General features: G+C 57.9%; 1 protein-coding gene across 1 annotated transcript; it reads left to right on the forward strand.

Annotated features, from left to right (window-relative positions):
• Nucleotides 1-10,592: 10,592 nt before the first annotated feature.
• Nucleotides 10,593-21,854, forward strand: LOC306948527 (uncharacterized protein; the record flags this gene model as incomplete). Its single annotated transcript, XM_079538166.1, has 10 exons — nucleotides 10,593-10,763; nucleotides 11,344-12,085; nucleotides 14,676-14,860; nucleotides 15,154-15,205; nucleotides 15,561-16,117; nucleotides 16,549-17,073; nucleotides 19,337-19,388; nucleotides 19,740-20,373; nucleotides 20,820-20,832; nucleotides 21,177-21,854. The coding sequence occupies 10 exons, from the start codon at nucleotides 10,593-10,595 to the stop codon at nucleotides 21,852-21,854; spliced, it is 3,609 nt and encodes a 1,202-aa protein (XP_079394292.1).
• Nucleotides 21,855-23,796: the final 1,942 nt, after the last annotated feature.

Raw genomic sequence — 23,796 nt, forward strand, 5'->3', positions numbered from 1 at the left:
TGGCCGCATCTGAGCTGCCCCAGGGCGGGGACACCGCCCGCTGTGCAAAGCCACATCCAGCCTGGACTCGGGCGCTGCCAGGGATGGGGCATCAGCAGCTCTTCCGGGAAACTCATTTACGGCCTCACCACCCCTGTCTTAAAGAATTGTTTCATGATGCCTAATCTAAACCTGTCCTCTTTTACATTAGGGCCATTCACCTTTGTCCTATTGGTACACTCTCACTGATCAGAAGCACAGCCGTGCCGTGCCGTGCTGCAGCCCTGGCACAAGGACCCGGAGGCTGTGGGGTTTTCTCCTTGTGCACATTCAGCCCTCGCACATGAGGCTGTGCCACCTGTTGTGCGTGTCCCTGTGGAGGCAGGGGAGATCAAATCCCACCATCCCCAAACCACAGCTCACTTGGGGCCTCAGGCACCTCTGCAGACCACCCACTCTAACAGCTCCATGCCCTTCTCACGCAGCAGCACCCCATGCTCGAGGTCAGGCTGCAGCACAGAGCAGAGGGCACAGTCCCTTCCCTCACCAGCACTGCTGGGCTGCTGCACCCAGCGGTTGGGGCTCTTTTGGCTGCAGGGCATTCTAATGGCTCACATGCCCCGGGCCGTCCCACAGCCCCCAGAGCCCTTCTGTGGGGCTGCTGTCCGACCTCTGCTCCTCCTCCCCCCATACTGGGAACCCAAACCCAGTCACTGAAGGGAACACTGGAGAGAATCAGCCCCGAGCAACGCTATGGAGGCACTGCAGGAGCCGAAACAGCTCTGCATCCAACCAGCTGGATCCCCATGAGCAGCTCAGTGGGTGACTGCTGGACCTGCACACCGAGTTCCCGGGACAGGTTTTGCCCCTCACCAGCCCGCGTTGGCTGCTGACAATGACTGCGTTGTCTCTCAGCTCTGTGTGCAGCTGAGGGCAGCGGTCCCGGGGGTGCAGAGACCCCCCACAAGGGGAACCCCCCCACCCCCGGCCGTCCCTTTGCCTGCTGCACGGAACGGGACGGGGCCCAGAGGGGCCGTGTGGTTTCTGCTCAGCGTGTGACTTTCGGGAATGGGAGCGGCTCAGCCCGGGCTTTGGTTCACCCGAGGGCAGCAGGAGCAGCAGGAATGCTTTCACTTTCTGTTGTCACAGAGCCCAGAGCTCAGCGCCCTGCGCTCCCTTGGGGGCTCGAGTTCCCCCTGACGGCTTCAAGGAACAACAGCTGCACTTTCTCCTCCCTTTTCCAGAGGCCCCTCGTGGGGATGGGCTCTGTCCGGGCTGCGATTCCCGCTGGTTTCAGAACAGTGCTGATGCTGCTGACGGCGCCCTGGACCGCTGGGAGCAGAAGGAAGCAATGCTGCATGCAGAGCGCTAATTGAAACACAAATATTACACTAATTACCGTCATTATCCTTTAGTCCCTCCACGTGCCATGCTCAGGGATCTCCCCAAACCCTGCGCCCACCCCGCGCAGCGCGCAGCGGGCGACCTCGCGGCGGCACCGGGCGCTGCGCTCCGGCGAGTCGAAGGCGTCGGGCGCGTCCACCGCGTGCACGCCGTAAGCCCTCCAAGAGCCGCTCCGCCGCTCGCTCCTCCGCGCCACCGCGGGAGCCCGGCCGGCTTTTATGTGGGGTCGCGGGGTCGGAGCACGACGGGCAGTTCGGGGGCAGCCCGGGGCGCAGAGTCACGGGGAGCAGCCGGGGGTTGGCTGTCGCTCCGCGGGGAGCGGCCGCCCCGCCGGCAGCCGGGCCGAAGGTGGCGCATTCCGTAAGCGCCTTTCCCGTCAACGCGCCCGTTTCCCTCAGCGCCGTCCCGGGCAGCGGAGCCGCGCGGTACCGCCGCCCCGCCGAGCTCGAACGGACGCGCCGCCCCGCCGCCCTGCGGTCCCGCAGCGCCACGTCCCCCAGCCGAGCTCCTCCGCGCCGTGCGGACCCGGGGGTCGCCGCCCTCCCTGCCGGCTCCGCCCGCGCCCGGTGGGCGTCCGGGGTGGCCGGGAGCTTCCCGACCCGCCGCGACGCTGGGTCGTTCTGCTGGGGGCTGCCGGCCCTACGGGGAGCGGGGCGGCGGACGGCCGCGGGCACGGAGCGGCACGCGGGGCGCCGCCGGCACCGGGGCTGCTCGCGGGGCAGCTCCGAGCTGGGGCGGCTCCTCGGTGCCCGCATTCACCCGGCGCCGTTCGGCCCCGGCCGCGGCAGCGCAGCCGTCGCGGTTTCGTGGTTTTTTCCTCGTTATTCCACTTTCCCAGCGTCACGCAGCGATGGGAGTCGAAGAGGCGACGCGGCGGCTCCGAAGAATGAGCTACAACTCCCAGAAAGGCACGGCGCTCCCACAACGCTTTATTTTGTTATTTCCATCTTCCAGGGGGAGGCCATGACAGCAGAACCGAAAGCTCACAGCAGCGCTCTCCTTTGCTCCCTGTGTGTCACAGCTGCTGCAGCATCGGCACGAGAGCTTTGCGTTTTGGAAACTCTCGTTTGTTTAGTAGCTTCAATTCCAATTACATTTCACTACTACAATTAGAAAGCTAAGTCTTTCTTTCCTTAGCTCATTGACACCGCTTCCCTTGTCTGGATCCATCTCCCTTCCCCCCCCCCCCCTTCCGCCTTCCCCCCCTATTTTTGGGCATGGACCCGTGGGTCTCGTCACGGTGATCAGATCTTAATTACGGCAAACACTGTTGCTCACAGCACAGCACTGCTTCCCGCATGCCTTCACCAGCTTCCGCAGAGGGAGCTGGGGGTGTTCTGCCTGGGAAAGAGAAGGCTCTGATGAGACCTCACTGCAGTCATCTGGTACCTGAAGAGTCCTTATAAAGTGGAGGGGGGCCGACTTTTTCCATGGGCAGATTGTGGGCAAGGGGGAATGGATTTAAACTAAAAGAGGAGAGATTTGAAGTCAATGTCAAGGGGAAATCCTTCAGGGATGCCTGAATTCAGATGCCTGAATCCTGGAGGTGCTCATGGCCAGGCTGGATGGGGCCCTGGGCACCTCAGCTGGTGCCTGATTTTGGGGCTAACAACCCTGCCCACAGCACTGGGAATTGAAGCAGATGGTCTTTGAGGTGCCTTCTTGCCCAACCATTCTGTGATCCATGCTTCTGTGAGCATCCTGAAGGAGGTTGGCTGTGCTCAATGACAACTCTTACAACTACCTGTGGAATAGTGGTCTTTATTGAAGCAACAGATGACAGATTCTCTTGAATTGCCAGAGATAGCTCTACAGTCTGCAGAGGAGAAACAAATATCGAGGATGTGAGTAATGCAGGCAAGTGTGGGAGCATTGAAGTATGGTACGGTATGTGCCAGGAGTGGCACAACAGATGAGAAGTCTGCCCTCTGACCAAACCCTTGACTATTGGATATGACAGAGACTCAATACAAAGTGCCATAAGCCTTTATCCAGCATTTCTTTTGTGTAACACGGAGCATCGCCATTCTCCTCTACCATGGCATCTATCATGTCGATGAGCTCTGCAACCTGCCGATCCCTCGCCTCTCCACTGGCTTTGTTGTTGAAAGCGATGAACCGATTTCTGTACTTTCTTACCAAAGCTCTGAGGAATGGGCTCTGTTGTATAAAATCTGTCACATCTTCTGTGTCCTCCAGCTCATCTAGCCGGGTGAATAACAGGATTGTGTACCTCTCTGCTTCAGTATGGAGAACCTCGGTCACATACTCAACCGCTTTCTCTACTTCTTTAGTAATTGGGCCCAGCTTTATCACTAGCAGGATGGCGTGGACACCTGCATTCACGTGTCGAAGACCATCCTTAATCTTATTAGCTGTTTCTCTGCTGAAATATCTCATGTCAAAAACACCAGGAGTGTCGATAACAGAAATTTTTCTACCACGAAAGATGCATTCCTGGATCTCGGACTCTTGGGTTAACGACTCTGCTGAACTGCCAGATTTAAATTTGTTCTCTCCAAGGATGCTGTTCCCTGTCGCACTCTTCCCACTCCCTGTCTTGCCCACCAGCAGGATTCTGCGCCTGAATCCTGGGGAACAAGCAGAGAAGTGTGTGAGCGCCATGGTGGAGGTGCCTGGGGCCACGAGGAAAGGTGTCCCCGAGCCACCGCTGTGCCCTGCGGGGACGGGACGGGGCACGGGCTGGAGCCGGCTGCCAGCAGGCACGCAGGGCTCGCTCGGCCCCGTCCGCCCTCAGCCTCGCTCTGTGAGCTCTCAGGGCGGAGATGGGAGGCAGCCTCAGGACGCCCCCGAGGCCACGGCCTCCCACAAAGCCCGCATGAACTCCCCGTGCTTCCCAGCACTCAGCCAGGAGCCCGGCTGGGCTGCGCCTGTCTGTGTGCGGAGCTGAGCAGCTCACCTGTGCTGTGACGTCCTGCCATCGGGAGAGCGCTCACACTCACACGGGGAGCCTGGGAGGAGAGAGATTTTGAGTGAGAGTGGCACAAAGCTGCCCTGCTTCCCTCCCTGTGCCCATGAAGGTGACACAGATGATCTCTGGGGACTCAGGTCAGTCCCACAGCCGCGTGTGCATGGAGAAAGCCAAATGGCATCAAAGTTACCCATCAACATTGACTTTGTCTTTGGAAAGAAATGTTGGCTGACCCTCATTCATGAAGTCAGAACCCACTCCCTGAAAGCAGATTCTGCTGCCTTGGAATTTGTTCCGGCAGTGGCAGCAGAGCTGCAGCAACTCACCAAAGCAGCGCTGCGCTGTGTCCCAGCTCTGACTGCTGCACTCGTGCTGTTGCTGCTCTCGTCCCGCACAGCAGCGCCGGGGCTGGAAGCGCCGTGCAGCTCAGCAGCGCTTTTAGAGGCGGCGTCGGGAGGAGGGCAGTGCTGGGATCCCAGGTAGCGCTGCTCCACCATTGGCCGCATCTGAGCTGCCCCAGGGCGGGGACACCGCCCGCTGTGCAAAGCCACATCCAGCCTGGACTCGGGCGCTGCCAGGGATGGGGCATCAGCAGCTCTTCCAGGTAACTTGATTTGCGGCCTCAACACCTGCCCTCTTTTACATGTGAGCCGTTCACCTTTGTCCTATTGGTATACTCTGAGTTAAAGGAAGCATTGCTGTGCCGTGCAGTGCTGCAGCCCTGGCACAAGGACACAGAGGCTGTGGGGTTTCCTCCTTATGGACCTCCGTTGCCACACACATGAGGCTGTGCCCCCTGCTCTGGGTGTCCCTGTGCAGGCAGGGCAGACCAAATCCCACATCCCCAAACCACAGCTCACCTGGGCTCAGGCATTTCTGCAGACCGCCCGCTCCATTTATCCCCGCCCATCGGTCCCCCATCGCCCGCTGCCCAGGGCTGTGTCCCTTTGGCTGTGCAACCTCTGCAGGGACGGAGACCCCACGGCAGTGCTGGGCAGCCGCAGTGGTGCTCACCCACCTGCACAGACGGCAAAGGGAGTGCTGATGTTTCCTGCAGAGTTCCTGTGCTTCCAGACGTGCAAATTACCTCAGCTCTTCTTCCTCAGACCGGCTGTGGCACCAAGGATGATGTGGGTGCACTGTGGTGACTGCAGGTCATGTTTAGCAGGACTTGCCTTGAGGCACAGGCCTGGGCCTGGGGACTCATGGCTGGCCATTGGCACACTGGACTGGCCCTGAAGACACATTGCTGTGAGTACACACGAGGACATGGGCTGCTTCATGGCAAGGACAGCAGCCGTGCAGACCGCTGCCTGCAGCTGAGAATGGGGTCAGTGCTGCTGGTGCGTGGATGGATGCCCACGAAAAGCCCAGTGCCCATCACACTGCTGCCATCCCCGGCCCTGAGCAGTGGGGAGCGGCCCCAGCGCCCCGAGCCACAGCCTGCACTTTCCATATTGCACTGCCTGGAGCTGGGAGCATTTCTGGGAAATGCCTCTTTGTGGGACCTTTGGACCACAGCTCACAGCCTGTACTGGGATGGCACTGCAGTCATAGCGGCATTGCTAAGGTACGGCCTGCCCAGGGTTGGGGCATGGAGCATCCCTGTGCTCCTCCTTGGTGCCACACTGTGTGAGGCACAAGGTCCACAAACAGCCATTTCCTGTAAATGCGCTCACCTCTGTGAAGTGCAGATCTTGGAACTAAGAGCAAAGGGGAGCTGAGACCCTCAGTTCTTGCACCGAAGACAGCTCCCCAACCCACACAGCCGCCATCCCCAGAGCAGCCTGAACGACTCATGGCCATGTGTGCTGTCTCCCCCCATCCCATCCCTACAAACCCCATTTAAGAGAAGGGTGCATGGAGTAATGCATGTAGAGGTACAGAGTGCGTGGGGAAAGAAGGGCATTTTTCAACCGTAAATCATACAGGAGAGATCTCCCAGGCACTGGCAGCTCTTCCTGTCATTGTAGTGATTTTCATGTGTTTTTTTTATCTGGTAAGAGATACGAATCCCACCATCCCACAGTCCACAAATCACTCAGTTCTTGGGGCTGCAGGCACACCTCCATCCTTGCCCATGCTTCCCCCACTGCCCACTGCTCAGGGCTTTGTCCCTTTGGCTGTGTAGCCTCTCCGGGGATAGAGACCCTAGCACATCCAGATTCTGCATCCAGATGAAGGAAGTGGAACAGTTGTAGGGGATCCAAAGGAGGCCAGGAAGAAGCCCAGAGGGCTGGAGCACCTCTTCTGCAAAGACAGGCCGAGGGAGCTGGGGGTGTTCAGCCTATGGAAGAGAAGGCTCCAATGAGACCTCACTGCAGTCATCTGGTACCTGGAGAGACCTTATAAAGTGGAGGGGGGCCGACTTTTTCCATGGGCAGATTGTGGGCAAGGGGGAATGGATTTAAACTAAAAGAGGAGAGATTTGAAGTCAATGTCAAGGGGAAATCCTTCACTAAGAGGGATGCCCCAATCCTGGAGGTGCTCATGACCAGGCTGGCTAGAGCTGTGGGCACCTGAGGCGGTGCCTGATTTCAGGGCTAGCTGTTATGGGACAAACGGTGTCAAAAGTAATTTCGGAAAAGACCATTCCAGATTGTATTTTGACTCACTGGAGAAGCGTCACCAACGAGCCAGGGAGGACACTGGCTAAGAAACTGAGAACATACGTGAAGTAACAGAGCCAGTTTTTACAATTGTGAGTTCTAATCGTGAGACCAAGTACTGTGTGCTTGTGGAAACTGAAGAACTGCGCTGTTTGATTCGTGGGTTTTGAAGGGAATGGGACAAACTGTTTTGATGGTGTAAGAAAGTGTGATTGTTAATGGTATATGGAAGCATAAGTGAGGGCATGTGGCAGTGTAATTGAGGGTATGAATAGTGGGGTAGTTAAAAAGGGAAGAGGGTTAAAGAGAAAGTGAGTTTATCTGTGCTGGCATGAGAGCAACCCCCCCCCAGCACCGTTCCCCCATGAACAGAACAGAGACAGAGCTGGGCCAGAGACTGCTGCTGTAATCAGCATTACTTGAGAGGGGGGGTGGAGGTGACAGGGCATTGGAAGTGAGAATAGCCTTCATCTGCAGAGATCTAGGAAACCCCAAATCCCAGTGTTAGCACTGGAAGTCTCCAAAGGGGAGGAGGTGAAACTGAAATATGATGTTAGTAGTTTATCATAGAATCATAGAATCATAGAATCATAGAATCATAGAATCACCAAGGCTGGAAAAGACCTAAAAGCTCATCCAGTCCAACCGTTCACCCATTCCCAATAGCTCCCACTAAACCATGTCCCTCAACACAACATCCAGCCTTTCCTTGAACACCCCCAGGCTCGGTGACTCCACCACCTCCCTGGGCATCCATTGCAGTGCCTGACCACCCTTTCTGAAAAGTAATACTTCCTCACGTCCAGCCTGAATCTCCCCTGCCGTAGCTTGAAGCCGTTCCCTCTGCTCCTATCACTGATGACACGAGAGCAGAGGCCGACCCCCAGCTCACTACAACCTCCCTTCAGGAAGTTATAGAGAGCAGTGAGGTCTCCCCTGAGCCTCCTCTTCTCCAGGCTGAACATTCCCAGCTCCTTCAGCCTCTCCTCATCAGCCCTGTGTTCCAGACCCCTCACCAGCTTTGTTGCCCTCCTTTGAACACGTTCCAGGGCCTCCATGTCTTTCTTGCAGTGAGGGGCCCATCATTATGTAATGATGAGAGTTTGGAAAGTAAATAAAAGGCTGGGAAAGATACAGGGTGAGGAAGGAAAAGATGAGCAGAGTGTAACAGGGATGTCTGGAGTGAAGAGAGGTGAGCAATATGGAAAAACTGATTGGGAACAGGGATAGTAAGGAAACTGTGAAGAACAGCAGCAGCTGCTGGTGTTGCTGCACTAGAGTAGAGCCACAGGATCCAGAGATCCCCTCAGAAAGAGTTTGGGGGGGGGGGTGGAAGAGCCCACGGATGGTTCCACCCCTGCTAGGCTGAAAGCAGTGTGCAATGCAGGGAAATGGGACACTGGTGGAGAAATCCTACTGAGCTGAGTGAGAGGGAACCATCTCTGATAGCAAAGGCTGAATGGTAGGAACCTGGGAAGTTTACCCTAGCAGATGCTCTGGTTAAATTGCAGTAAAAAGAGGTTTATTTTCTGGTGGACACGGGTGCCTCTTACTACCCACAGACGATTTTTGTAACAGTAGTAGGAGCTACTGGCCAACAAGAAGAAAAGCTTACTTTGTGGGATGAATTGAATACAGGTTGGGAGAACAAGTAGGGATACATAAATTCTTGTACATGCCAGGTTCTCCAAAACCATTACTCGGAAAAGACTTCTTAGCACAAAAAGATGCAGAGATCAAATTCAATAAAACTGGAGCGAAGGGGCAATCAGTTTCAATCACTGATTGAAGATTTTAAGTCCGGCTTTAACACAAACTGGGGAAAACAATGCTGTCCCCCCAGAAGTCACAAAAATCTTCAGTTGGATATACTTGGGTATCAGAGATGCCTGGCAGAGCCAAAAATGCAGCCAGTAGAAGTTAAAAGCAGGAGCCAGCCCAGTCGGGGTAAAGAAATGCCCTTGGAGGATATGAGACTGTAGGAGCTGCTGCTCTCCCCTGTGCTTTTGCCTTGGACCAACAGAACAGCATGCAACAGGACGCTGCTGGGGCTTGGTGGTGACTATCCCCTCTTTATGTCACTCTTGCTTCTTTTCTATCTTTCCTATCTCCCTCCTTCCCTTTCCCATCGCCCTAATTCGTAATAGTCACTGGCCTCCCCTTCCCCATCTCCCTGATTCATTAAGATTTATAACAAACTGGCTGGATCGACATTTGAACCGTTGTATCTTAATCTCACGTCGGGTATAAATATATCAAAGACCTCCTCCTGCTCCTGTAAATTGGAGAGAGACACTCAGTCACTTGGAGGAGGAAGTACTCATCAATTCCAGTGACCTATTGGATTGCATATGGCAAGCTGTGATGTCCCTACAAGAAATATAGGGGCGGGTGATGTCCATCATGTAAACATTTGGGAATATGAGGCTACTGTTGTCTGTTGGTAGAGGACATAGCCATGCATCAGCATGCACATCTCTGCCTCATCCAATTCCAATAAATCAGCGTATAGCACTATGCCCCAGCTGCTGGAGGGGTGAACTCCTCTGTGATTCTCAGGAACCCCTCAATTGGGGTGATCCTGCTCCTTCCTCTTGTCCACTGTTGGACATGAAACCCACCAAGCTGCCAGAGCTCAGAGCACTGGAACACCGCTCTCTGACATAGGATTTGGGTTTGGCACATCCAACTCGGAGCCAGGGGCCCCTTCCAACTTGGGACATTCTGTGATCCCAACATTCTCATACAACCCAGCAGGAATGCAGGGATGCTCCATGCCCCCACCCTGGGCAGGCCGTGCCTTAGCAATGGCACTATGACTGCGGTACCATCCCAGTACAGGCTGTGAGCTGTGGTCCAAAGGTCCCACAAAGAGGCATTTCCCAGAAATGCTCCCAGCTCCAGGCAGTGCAATATGGAAAGTGCAGGCTGTGGCTCGGGGCGCTGGGGCCGCTCCCCACTGCTCAGGGCCGGGGACGGCAGCAGTGTGATGGGCACTGGGCTTTTCATGGGCATCTATCCACACACCATGAGGTTTGCTCTGACTCTCAGCCCTGGGCAGGGGTCTGCACGGCTGCTGTCCCTGTCATGCAGCTACCCATGCTCTTGTGTGTCCTCGCAGCATTGTGTCACCAACGTGGGTCCACCGTCCCCACAGCCAGCCATGAGTCCCCAGGGCCAGGCCAGCAGGGAGCTGCACAGCATTGCGCCTCAGAGCAAGGCCTGCCAAACATGACCCACAATCACCACGGAGGTGCCTGCGGCCCCAGGTGAGCTGTGGTTTGGGGATGTGGGATCTGGTCTCCCCCGCCGGCACAGGGACACCCAGAGCAGGAGGCACAGCCTCATGGCTGGGCAATGGAGGTCCTCATAGAGGAGGCGGGGTCTCTGTGTCCTTGTGCCAGGGCTGCAGCGCCTCACAGCATAATAATGATTCCTTTATTTGGGAGTGTACCAATAGAACAAGGGTGAATAACTTGAATGTTCAAGAGGGCAAGTTTATATTGGGTGTCAGAAAGATATTCTTTAAGACAAGGGTGGTGAGGCCGTAAATGAAGTTTCCCGGAAGAGCTGCTGATGCCCCATCCCTGGCAGCGCCCGAGTCCAGGCTGGATGTGGCTTTGCACAGCGGGCGGTGTCCCCGCCCTGGGGCAGCTCAGATGCGGCCAATGGTGGAGCAGCGCTACCTGGGATCCCAGCACTGCCCTCCTCCCGACGCCGCCTCTAAAAGCGCTGCTGAGCTGCACGGCGCTTCCAGCCCCGGCGCTGCTGTGCGGGACGAGAGCAGCAACAGCACGAGTGCAGCAGTCAGAGCTGGGACACAGCGCAGCGCTGCTTTGGTGAGTTGCTGCAGCTCTGCTGCCACTGCCGGAACAAATTCCAAGGCAGCAGAATCTGCTTTCAGGGAGTGGGTTCTGACTTCATGAATGAGGGACAGCCATCATTTCTTTCCAAAGACAAAGTCAATGTTGATGGGTAACTTTGATGCCACTTGGCTTTCTCCATGCACACGCGGCTGTGGGACTGACCTGAGTCCCCAGAGATCATCTGTGTCAGCTTCATGGGCACAGGGAGGGAAGCAGGGCAGCTTTGTGCCACTCTCACTCAAAATCTCTCTCCTCCCAGGCTCCCCGTGTGAGTGTGAGCGCTCTCCCGATGGCAGGACGTCACAGCACAGGTGAGCCGCTCAGCTCCGCACACAGACAGGCGCAGCCCAGCCGGGCTCCTGGCTGAGTGCTGGGAAGCACGGGGAGTTCATGCGGGCTTTGTGGGAGGCCGTGGCCTCGGGGGCGTCCTGAGGCTGCCTCCCATCTCCGCCCTGAGAGCTCACAGAGCGAGGCTGAGGGCGGACGGGGCCGAGCGAGCCCTGCGTGCCTGCTGGCAGCCGGCTCCAGCCCGTGCCCCGTCCCGTCCCCGCAGGGCACAGCGGTGGCTCGGGGACACCTTTCCTCGTGGCCCCGGCACTCCGTGGCCAGCAGGGGGTGTCCCGGCACCGCGGGGCTCACACTCGTCTCTGCTTGGTCCACAGGGTCTGAGCTGAGGATCCTGCTGGTGGGCAAGACGGGGAGTGGCAAGAGTGCGACAGGGAACACCATCCTTGGGACAAAGGAGTTTCATTCCACTCTGTCAGCAGAGTCAGTAACCAAAGAGTCCCAGAAAACTGAAGGCCATTTTGCTGGAAGAGCAATTACTGTTGTTGACACTCCTGGCCTTTTTGACACTAAGGAAGTCAATGAAAAAACAGCTGACAAGATTAAGAATGCGTTTCAGGATTTCTCTGCAGGTGTCCATGCCATCGTGCTTGTGATGCAGCTGGGCCGAATCACACAGGAGGAGCAGGAAGTGGCTGAGTGGGTGACCAAGATGTTCCATGTGAAAGCAGATAAATACACAATCCTGTTATTCACCCGAGCAGAGGAGCTGGAGGATCCAAAAGGTCTGAAGGGCTTCATAGAACAGAGCCCATACCTCAAGGAGCTGGCAGCCAAGTGTGGAAATCGGTACCTCAGTTTCAACAACAGAGCCACTGGGGAGGCGAGGCATCGGCAGGTTGCAGAGCTCATCAGCATGATTGATGCCATGGTAAAGCAAAATCATGATGCTACGCATTACACACAAGAAATGCTGGAGGAAGACACACGGACATTCCGTGAAAAATATTGTACCATCCTGTAGGCAGCAAGGGGTCAGTCGCAGAGCCGGCATCTCTGCTGCGCTGTTCCTGCTGTCTGTATGGGGTGATGTGAGGCAGGGTGTGTGGTGATGGGCCTGAAGGAGCTGTCAATAAACACTGAGCATTGCTGTCTGGAGGAGCGTCCGTTTGTGCCCTGGGTTCTGCTGTGCTGAGCAGTGCTGGCAGGAGGTGGTCGCACACACGGTGCAGTGGGGACGAGGCCCAGTGCCGGCTGTGCCTGCGGGGATGGGATGTGGAGGGCTGGTGCCCGTGGCTGTGGGCATGCAGGCTGCTCTGGAGGACGGCGGGGATGTGGAAGGGGAGCTGCCCTCGGTGCGAGAGCTGAGGTTCTCCAGCAGCCTTTGCTCCGAGATGTGTTGTCTGCACTGCTGGAATGGAGCACGCTTACGGGAAAGGCGTCTGTGGGACCTTGGGCCTCAGCTGGCGTGTGCAGGTGATGTGGGCGCCGTGCAGCTCGGAGGCAGCAGCAGGACGGGCAGCACATTGCTGGCAGAATTGGCAGGATGAAACGTTCAGCACACAGCTACACACGCACACAGTGCTGTGGGTGAAGACCGGGGCTCCGGGATCTGGGACAGGGGGGCACTGTGCTGGTGGCAGTCATGGGGGGTTCCGCTGGGCTCCGTGTCAGGGCTGATTCTCTTCAGTGTTCTCTCCACGGCTGGAAACTGTCACTGAGGTGCAGTGAGGAAGGTTGTGGATGACACTGCACTGCCATGAGCTGCTGTCAGGAGTGGAGAGGTCCTGCAGAGAGACCCTGAGCGACGGGATGGACAACCAGGCAATGCCCAAGTTAAGGGACATGAAGACGAGCAAGAGCTGCATTCTGCACGTGGGATGGCGATGCCCTGGGTATATGTACAGGCAGGGCAGGAGAGGCTGGATGGCAGCCCCACAGAAGGGCTCTGAGGGCTGTGGGACAGCCTGATGCATGAGAGCCATTAGAATGCCTGGCAGGCAAAAAGGGCCCCAGTCCTGGGATGCAGCAGCCCAGCAGTGCTGGTGAGGGAAGGGACCGTTCCTTCTGCTCTGTGCTGCAGCCCGACCTCAAGCACGGGGTGCAGGTTGGGTGCTGCTGTGTCAGAAGGACACGGAGCTGTGAGAGAGCATCCATAGGATGGCTGTGGAGGTGGGGAAGGGTCTGCAGGGCAAGGGGTGTGAGGAGAGCTGAGGGCCCTGTGTTTATTGGGCGCAAAGCAGAGGAGGCTGAGGGGAGGGCTCATGGCCCTGCAGCTCCTCATGCTCATACTGCTTCTCATGGCCATACACCTGCTCAAAGGCAGTGGAGTTGGCAGTGCTGAGCTCTCCTCTCTGTGACAGCAACCAAGAGAATGGCATGTGCTATCTGTGGTGGGTGGGGTGGGGGTGAGGGAAAGGCTCTGCTGCAGAGGGGGGTGGGCATGGAGCAGCAAGTCCATCCACAACCCCATTCCCTTCAAATCAAATCTGGGATGCTCCATGCCCCCACCCTGGGCAGGCCGTGCCTTAGCAATGCACTACCACCGCGGTGCCATCCCAGTACAGGCTGTGAGCCGTGGTCCAAAGGTCCCACAAAGAGGCATTTCCCAGAAATGCTCCCAGCTCCAGGCAGTGCAATATGGAAAGTGCAGGCTGTGGCTCGGGGCGCTGGGGCCGCTCCCCACTGCTCAGGGCCGGGGATGGCAGCAGTGTGATGGGCACTGGGCTTTTTGTGGGCATCCATCCACGCACCAGCAGCACTGCCCCATTCTCAGGCCCAAACAGCGGTCTGCACGGCTGCTGTCCTTGCCATGAAGCAGCCCATGTCCTCGTGTGTACTCACAGCAATGCATCTCCAGGGCCGGTCCAGTGTGCCCATGGCCAGCCATGAGTCCCCACGCCCAGGCCTGCAATGTGCTGAACAGCTGTGCACCTGTGGCAAGGCCTGCCAAACATGACCTGCAAACACCAAAGCACATCCACAGCTTCCTTGGTGCCACAGCTGTTCTGAAGAAGAAGAACTGAGGCAATTTGCACGACTTGAAGCTCAAGCAGTGAGGGAAACATCAGCACTCCCTTTGCCGTCTGTGCAGGTGGGTGAGCACCACTGCGGCTGCCCAGCACTGCCGTGGGGTCTCCGTCCCTGCAGAGGTTGCACAGCCAAAGGGACACAGCCCTGGGCAGCGGGCGATGGGGGACCGATGGGCGGGGATAAATGGAGCGGGCGGTCTGCAGAAATGCCTGAGCCCAGGTGAGCTGTGGTTTGGGGATGTGGGATTTGGTCTGCCCTGCCTGCACAGGGACACCCAGAGCAGGGGGCACAGCCTCATGGCTTGGCTCTGGAGGTCCATAAGGAGGAGACCCCACAGCCTCTGTGTCCTTGTGCCAGGGCTGCAGCACTGCACGGCACAGCAATGCTTCCTTTAACTCAGAGTATACCAATAGGACAAAGGTGAACGGCTCACATGTAAAAGAGGGCAGGTGTTGAGGCCGTAAATCAAGTTACCTGGAAGAGCTGCTGATGCCCCATCCCTGGCAGCGCCCGAGTCCAGGCTGGATGTGGCTTTGCACAGCGGGCGGTGTCCCCGCCCTGGGGCAGCTCAGATGCGGCCAATGGTGGAGCAGCGCTACCTGGGATCCCAGCACTGCCCTCCTCCCGACGCCGCCTCTAAAAGCGCTGCTGAGCTGCACGGCGCTTCCAGCCCCGGCGCTGCTGTGCGGGACGAGAGCAGCAACAGCACGAGTGCAGCAGTCAGAGCTGGGACACAGCGCAGCGCTGCTTTGGTGAGTTGCTGCAGCTCTGCTGCCACTGCGGGAACAAATTCCAAGGCAGCAGAATCTGCTTTCAAGGAGAGGGTTCTGACTTCCATGCATAAGGTTCAGCCAATATCTCTTTCCTAAGGTGCTGTCAAAGTCAATGTTGATGGGTAACTTTGATGCCACTTGGCTTTCTCCATGCACACCCGGTTGCGGGACTGACCTGAGTCCCCAGAGATCATCTGTGTCACCTTCATTGGCACAGGGAGGGAAGCAGGGCAGCTTTGTGCCACTCTCACTCAAAATCTCTCTCCTCCCAGGCTCCCTGTGTGAGTGTGAGCGCTCTCCCGATGGCAGGACGTCACAGCACAGGTAAGCTGCTCAGCTCCGCACTCAGGCAGGCGCAGCCCAGCCGGGCTCCTGGCTGAGTGCTGGGAAGCACGGGGAGTTCATGCGGGCTTTGTGGGAGGCCGTGGCCTCGGGGGCGTCCTGAGGCTGCCTCCCATCTCTGCTTTCAGAGCCGCACAGATCGAGGCTGAGGGTGGATGGGGCCCACGAGCCCTGTGTGCCTGCTGGTTTGGGGCCCGGTCTCCTTGTCCGGTCGCGGGGTCCGGGCTCTGAGGGTGTTGTCTGTAACGGGACGGGGTCCATGGAAGCTCGGCGTGGGCTCGGCAGTCCCTGGAGAAGTTGTCCGTCCCGTCCGACCCGTGTCCCGCTGTCCCCGCAGGTCGGCGGCCGGAGCTGCGCGTTGTGCTGCTGGGGCGGAGCGGAGCGGGGCGCAGCGCCACCGGCAACACGTTGCTGGGCGAGGAGCGCTTCGAGTCCCGGCTGGCGTCCCAACCCGTCACCACCACGTGCAAAGACGGCAGGCGGGACTGGGGCGAGTGGTGCGTGGTGGTCATGGACACCCCGGCGATTTTCGGGGGCTGTCAGTGGGACAAGCAGCATTTGGCCGAGGAGCGCCAGCGCTGCGTCAGATTCGCTGCCCGTGAGCCCTGCGTGCTGGTGCTGGTGACACAGCTGGGCCGTTACACGCGGGAGGACCGCGAGGTGCAGGAGAGCGTGCAGAAGCTCTTTGGGAAGGGCGCTAAGCAGCGCATGATGGTGGTGTTCACAAGGAAGGAAGAGCTGGGGGGCGGCTCGCTGGATGAATACGTGAAGACGGCCGAGAACGGAGCGCTGCGGAAGCTGGTGAAGGCGTGCGGGAAGCAGTGCTGTGCTGTGAGCAACAGAGCGCCGAGGCGGGACCGGGATGTGCAGGCTGATGAGGTGCTGCACAGGGCTGTGAGCATCGCCCTCAGGCAGAGCGAGGGGCGAGGGGGGTCGTGTTGCTTTTGTTTGCAGTAATTAAGATCGAATCACCGTGACGAGACCCACGGGTCCATGCCCAAAAATGGGGGGGGGGGGGGGGGGGAAAGGGAGATGGATCCAGACAAGGGAAGCGGTGTCAATGAGCTAAGGAAAGAAAGACTTAGTTTCCTAATTGTAGTAGTGAAATGTAATTGGAATTGAAGCTACTAAATAAACGAGAGTTTCCAAAACGCAAAGCTCTCGTGCCGATGCTGCAGCAGCTGTGACACATAGGGAGCAAAGGAGAGCGCTGCTGTGAGCTTTCGGTTCTGCTGTCATGGCCTCCCCCTGGAAGATGGAAATAACAAAATAAAGCGTTGTGGGAGCGCCGTGCCTTTCTGGGAGTTGTAGCTCATTCTTCGGAGCCGCCGCGTCGCCTCTTCGACTCCCATCGCTGCGTGACGCTGGGAAAGTGGAATAACGAGGAAAAACCACGAAACCGCGACGGCTGCGCTGCCGCGGCCGGGGCCGAACGGCGCCGGGTGAATGCGAGCACCGAGGAGCCGCCCCAGCTCGGAGCCGCCCCGCGAGCAGCCCCGGTGCCGGCGGCGCCACGCTCCGTGCCCGCGACCGTCCGCCGCCCCGCTCCCCGTCGGGCCGGCAGCCCCCAGCGGAGGGCGTCGCATCGCGGCGGGTCGGGAAGCTCCCGGCCACCCCGGAGCCCCCGGCGTGGGGCGCGGGCGGAGCCGGCAGGGAGGGCGACGACCCCCGGGTCCGCGCGGCGCGGAGGAGCTCGGCTGGGGGACGTGGCGCTGCGGGAGCGCGGGGCGGCGGGGCGGCGCGTCCGTTCGAGCTCGGCGGGGCGGCGGTACCGCGCGGCTCCGCTGCCCGGGACGGCGCTGAGGGAAACGGGCGCGTTGACGGGAAACGAGCGCGTTGACGGGAAACGGGCGCGTTGACGGGAAACGAGCGCGTTGACGGGAAACGGGCGCGTTGACGGGAAAGGCGCTTACGGAATGCGCCAACTTCGGCCCGGCTGCCGGCGGGGCGGCCGCTCCCCGCGGAGCGACAGCCAACCCCCGGCTGCTCCCCGTGACTCTGCGCCCCGGGCTGCCCCCGAACGGCCCGTCGTGCTCCGACCCCGCGACCCCACATAAAAGCCGGCCGGGCTCCCGCGGTGGCGCGGAGGAGCGAGCGGCGGAGCGGCTCTTGGAGGGCTTACGGCGTGCACGCGGTGGACGCGCCCGACGCCTTCGACTCGCCGGAGCGCAGCGCCCGGTGCCGCCGCGAGGTCGCCCGCTGCGCGCTGCGCGGGGTGGGCGCAGGGTTTGGGGAGATCCCTGAGCATGGCACGTGGAGGGACTAAAGGATAATGACGGTAATTAGTGTAATATTTGTGTTTCAATTAGCGCTCTGCATGCAGCATTGCTTCCTTCTGCTCCCAGCGGTCCAGGGCGCCGTCAGCAGCATCAGCACGGTTCTGAAACCAGCGGGAATCGCAGCCCGGACAGAGCCCATCCCCACGAGGGGCCTCTGGAAAAGGGAGGAGAAAGTGCAGCTGTTGTTCCTTGAAGCCGTCAGGGGGAACTCGAGCCCCCAGGGGAGCGCAGGGCGCTGAGCTCTGGGCTCTGTGACAACAGCAAGTGAAAGCATTCCTGCTGCTCCTGCTGCCCTCGGGTGAACCAAAGCCCGGGCTGAGCCGCTCCCATTCCCGAAAGTCACACGCTGAGCAGAAACCACACGGCCCCTCTGGGCCCCGTCCCGTTCCGTGCAGCAGGCAAAGGGACGGCCGGGGGTGGGGGGGTTCCCCTTGTGGGGGGTCTCTGCACCCCCGGGACCGCTGCCCTCAGCTGCACACAGAGCTGAGAGACAACGCAGTCATTGTCAGCAGCCAACGCGGGCTGGTGAGGGGCAAAACCTGTCCCGGGAACTCGGTGTGCAGGTCCAGCAGTCACCACTGAGCTGCTCATGGGGATCCAGCTGGTTGGATGCAGAGCTGTTTCGGCTCCTGCACTGCCTCCATAGCATTGCTCAGGGCTGATTCTCTCCAGTGTTCCCTTCAGTGACTGGGTTTGGGTTCCCAGTATGGGGGGAGGAGGAGCAGAGGTCGGACAGCAGCCCCACAGAAGGGCTCTGGGGGCTGTGGGACGGCCCGGGGCATGTGAGCCATTAGAATGCCCTGCAGCCAAAAGAGCCCCAACCGCTGGGTGCAGCAGCCCAGCAGTGCTGGTGAGGGAAGGGACTGTGCCCTCTGCTCTGTGCTGCAGCCTGACCTCGAGCATGGGGTGCTGCTGCGTGAGAAGGGCATGGAGCTGTTAGAGTGGGTGGTCTGCAGAGGTGCCTGAGGCCCCAAGTGAGCTGTGGTTTGGGGATGGTGGGATTTGGTCTCCCCCGCCGGCACAGGGACACGCACAACAGGTGGCACAGCCTCATGTGCGAGGGCTGAATGTGCACAAGGAGAAAACCCCACAGCCTCCGGGTCCTTGTGCCAGGGCTGCAGCACTGCACGGCACGGCTGTGCTTCTGTTCACTGAGAGTGTACCAATAGGACAAAGGTGAATGGCCCTAATGTAAAAGAGGACAGGTTTAGATTAGGCATCATGAAACAATTCTTTAAGACAGGGGTGGTGAGGCCGTAAATCAAGTTACCTGGAAGAGCTGCTGATGCCCCATCCCTGGCAGCGCCCGAGTCCAGGCTGGATGTGGCTTTGCACAGCGGGCGGTGTCCCCGCCCTGGGGCAGCTCAGATGCGGCCAATGGTGGAGCAGCGCTACCTGGGATCCCAGCACTGCCCTCCTCCCGACGCCGCCTCTAAAAGCGCTGCTGAGCTGCACGGCGCTTCCAGCCCCGGCGCTGCTGTGCGGGACGAGAGCAGCAACAGCACGAGTGCAGCAGTCAGAGCTGGGACACAGCGCAGCGCTGCTTTGGTGAGTTGCTGCAGCTCTGCTGCCACTGCGGGAACAAATTCCAAGGCAGCAGAATCTGCTTTCAGGGAGTGGGTTCTGACTTCATGAATGAGGGACAGTCATCATTTCTTTCCAAAGGCAAAGTCAATGTTGATGGGTAACTTTGATGCCACTTGGCTTTCTCCATGCACACGCGGCTGTGGGACTGACCTGAGTCCCCAGAGATCATCTGTGTCACCTTCATGGGCACAGGGAGGGAAGCAGGGCAGCTTTGTGCCACTCTCACTCAAAATCTCTCTCCTCCCAGGCTCCCTGTGTGAGTGTGAGCGCTCTCCCGATGTCAGGATGTCACAGCACAGGTGAGCTGCTCAGCTCCGCACACAGACAGGCGCAGCCCGGCCGGGCTCCTGGCTGAGTGCTGGGAAGCACGGGGAGTTCATGCGGGCTTTGTGGGAGGCCGTGGCCTCGGGGGCGTCCTGAGGCTGCCTCCCATCTCCGCCCTGAGAGCTCACAGAGCGAGGCTGAGGGCGGACGGGGCCGAGCGAGCCCTGCGTGCCTGCTGGCAGCCGGCTCCAGCCCGTGCCCCGTCCCGTCCCCGCAGGGCACAGCGGTGGCTCGGGGACACCTTTCCTCGTGGCCCCGGCACTCCGTGGCCAGCAGGGGGTGTCCCGGCACCGCGGGGCTCACACTCGTCTCTGCTTGGTCCACAGGGTCTGAGCTGAGGATCCTGCTGGTGGGCAAGACGGGGAGTGGCAAGAGTGCGACAGGGAACACCATCCTTGGAAGAAATGTATTTTTATCGGGTTCGTCATCACATGCGGTAACAAGATGCTTCAATATAGAGGAGAACAACTTTGCTGGAAGACCAATTGTTGTTGTTGACACTCCTGGCCTTTTTCATGGAAGAGAAGCCAATGTGAGAACTGCTGAAAACATTAAGGAAAGCCTTCAGGTCCTCTCTTCAGGGTTCCACGCCATCATCATGGTGATTCAGATCACTGAAGAGGCGGAAAATGTGGCTAAACGGGTGAACGATGTTTTTGATACTAAAGCAGACAAATACACAATCCTGGGATTCACCCAGGCAGAACAGCTGGAGCATCCAGAAGATCTGAAGGGTTTCATAGAAGGGATGCCATACCTCAAGGAGCTGGCAGCAAGGTGTGGAAATCGATGCATTGCTTTCAGCAACAAGGACTCCAGGGCGATGAGGAATGTTCAGTCTGCAAAGCTCATCAACATGATTGATGCCATGGTAGAGGAGAATGGCAGTGCTCCATGTTACACACAGGAAATGCTGGAGGACGACAGATGGAAATTCCTTGAGAACTTTTGTACCATTCTGTAGGCAGCAAGGGGTTGGTCCCAGAGTAGGCACCTCCTCTGCTGCGCTGTTCCTGCTGTCTGTATGGGGTGATGTGAGGCAGGGTGTGTGGTGATGGGCCTGAAGGAGCTGTCAATAAACACTGAGCATTGCTGTCTGGAGGAGCGTCCGTCTGTGCCCTGGGTTCTGCTGTGCTGAGCAGTGCTGGCAGGAGGTGGTCGCACACACGGTGCAGTGGGGACGAGGCCCAGTGCCGGCTGTGCCTGCGGGGATGGGATGTGGAGGGCTGGTGCCCGTGGCTGTGGGCATGCAGGCTGCTCTGGAGGACGGCGGGGATGTGGAAGGGGAGCTGCCCTCGGTGCGAGAGCTGAGGTTCTCCAGCAGCCTTTGCTCCGAGATGTGTTGTCTGCACTGCTGGAATGGAGCACGCTTACGGGAAAGGCGTCTGTGGGACCTTGGGCCTCAGCTGGCGTGTGCAGGTGATGTGGGCGCCCTGCAGCTCGGAGGCAGCAGCAGGACGGGCAGCACATTGCTGGCAGAATTGGCAGGATGAAACGTTCAGCACACAGCTACACACGCACACAGTGCTGTGGGTGAAGACCGGGGCTCCGGGATCTGGGACAGGGGGGCACTGTGCTGGTGGCAGTCATGGGGGGTTCCGCTGGGCTCCGTGTCAGGGCTGATTCTCTTCAGTGTTCTCTCCATGGCTGGAAACTGTCACTGAGGTGCACTGAGGAAGGTTGTGGATGACACTGCACTGCCATGAGCTGCTGACTCTGTCAGGGGCGGAAAAGCCTTGCAGTGAGACCCTGAGCAATGGGAGGGACTCACACTTGTCTGTGCTTGGTCCACAGGGTCCCAGCTGAGCATCCTGCTGGTGGGGAAGACAGGAAGTGGGAATTGTGCGGCAGGGAACACCATCCTTGGGAGAAATGCATTTGAATCTATGGTTTCACTATGTTCAATAACCCCGGACTATGAAAAAGCTGAGAGTGTCATCCAGGGAAGACCAATTACTGTTGTTGACACTCCTGGTCTTTTTAATGCTGGAGGAGTCACTGTACAAGAAACAGCTGAAAAGATTGGAAATGCCCTTCGCAATTTCTATGGTGGGGTCCATGCCATCCTCCTGGTGATGCAGCTGGGCCAAGTCACTGAAGAATGCGAGCAAGTGGCTGAGTGGGTGACCAAGATTTTCCATCCTGAAGCACAGAGGTACACAATCCTGTTATTCACCCGAGCTGAAGATCTTGAGAAGCCTGAAGATCTGAAAGGTTTAATCAAAGACAACAAATACCTCAAGGAGCTGGCAGCCAAGTGTGGAAATCGGTGCATTGGTTTCAGCAACAGAGGCACTGGGGAGGCGAGGCATCGGCAGGTTGCAGAGCTCATCAGCGTGATTGATGCCATGGTAGAGCAGAATCCTGATGCTCCGTGTTACACACAAGAAATGTTGGAGAAACCTAAGACATATCCTAATAAATTTGGTACCATCCTGTAGGCAGGAAGGGGTTGGTCAGAGAGGAGATGTCTCTTCAATCGTGCCATTTCTAGAATCATGGGATCATACAATCATACAGTTACCAAGGTTGGAAAAGATTTACAAGATCATCCAGTCCTAACATCCACTAATCACCAATAGTTCTCACTAAAGCATGCCCTTCAACTCAACATCCAGGCGTTCCTCGAACACCTCCAGTGTCGGCGACTCCATCACCACCTGGGCAGCCCATTCCAGTGCCTTTCAGAGAAGTAGCATTTCCTAACATCCAGTCTGAATCTCCCCTGGCACACCTTGAGGCCATTCCCTGTGGTCCTATCACCAGTTACACGGGAGAAGAGGCCGACCCCCAGCCCCCTACAGCCTCCCTTCAGGAAGTTGTGCAGAGCAGTCAGGTCTCCCCTGAGCTCCTCTTCTCCACACTGAACATTCCCAGCTCCCTCAGCTGCTCCTCATCAGCCCTGTGCTCCAGACCCCTCACCAGCTTTGTCGCCCTTCTGTGGTCACATTCCAGGGCCTGAGTGTCTTTCTTGCAGTGAGGAGCCCAAAACGCAGTACTCGAGGTGTGGCCTCACCAGTGCTGAGTACAGAGGGATGATGAATTCCCTACTCCTGCTGGCAATGCTATTCCTGATGCAAACCAGGATGCCACTGTCACTGAGTAACCTCGGGATCTATCTGTGTCCGTGACAGGGGAACAGCAGGCCCATAGATCCACTGACTCGAAATAAAAATGGGGGGGGGTGTTGTGGTTTATGGGCCAGTTTGGCCTGGTTCTGCAACTGATGGGGCAGGGGATCCACGGACCCATGCCCTGGGAAAGGGGGAAAAATAAAAAGGAAACAGCAGGGAGATGGGAGGTGGGCCTGAAAACAGAACAGCAGCAGTGATCTGAGGAGGAAAGCTAATTTACTGAATACGATATCGGAATGCAAGATAAATCCATATAGTAACAATATAAGTGGAATCGAGAATAATAAATTAAATAAAATGAGAGAGAGAGAGTCTGAAACCAAAGGTCTTACTCTGAACTGAAGGCAAAACAGCTGGGGGATGCATTGCCAGGATGACAGCAGAAAAAGAGTCTCGTGAGATGCCAGTTTTGTCTTTTCCTCAGACTGCAAAGTCCTCCAGGGTACGTAGTTTTTCTTCTCTTCTGACAACCAGGTACCAGAAAATCAGCAGCCCATGGAAGTGGGCATTACTAAATTTCACCACAGAACCACAACATTCCACCCCTTATTCCACATGACCGCGTCGTGCTTAACATCCGGCTGTATACAAACAGCAATTAACAGGCATTACATATGCACATGCCTGTATACATACATGTCCATGGAATCACTAAATGCACTCCCCTAAATGCACTAAATGCAACGGATTCCCTTGTGGTACACACTGGACGTCCCCATTTTTCTCCATCGCCCACCAAGGTTTGTTGTGCCCAGAGCAGAGGAGGCTGAGCAGAGGACTCATGGCAGCTCCTCATGGCCATACAGCCCCTCATGGCAGTATAGCTTGTGCCAGGGAGCAAAGGCACAGCACTGAGGTCTGCTCTCTGGTGACAGCAACAGCATCTGAGGGAACGGCGTGGAACTGTCATGGGAGGACTGAGTCAGCGTGAGGGAAAGGCTCTGCCCCGGCAAGCAGTGTGGGCATGGAGCAGCTCCCCAAAGCAGTGGGCACGGTCCCTGTCCCCAGTGGTGCCTCAGAAAGGGCAGAACGTGGGCCCATGCCACTTTATTGGCGTCTAGAGCTAAATTCAGAGTTCTTGCAGCCAAAGAAAAGCACCAAAACAGCACCACGGTGAGCAAGTTCCTGCTCTCCATCTCCTACAGTCTGGAACAGCCAGTTTGCCAGCAACAAGGCAGTTTGCTGTGGTACCACGATGGCTTTGGCCACATTTGCAGCAGCTGTGGACCATCCTTCTATTGCTCTTCCC

The sequence above is a fragment of the Tetrao urogallus genome, assembly GCF_951394365.1.
Source record: "Tetrao urogallus genome assembly, chromosome: 7".
NCBI lineage: Eukaryota > Metazoa > Chordata > Aves > Galliformes > Phasianidae > Tetrao > Tetrao urogallus.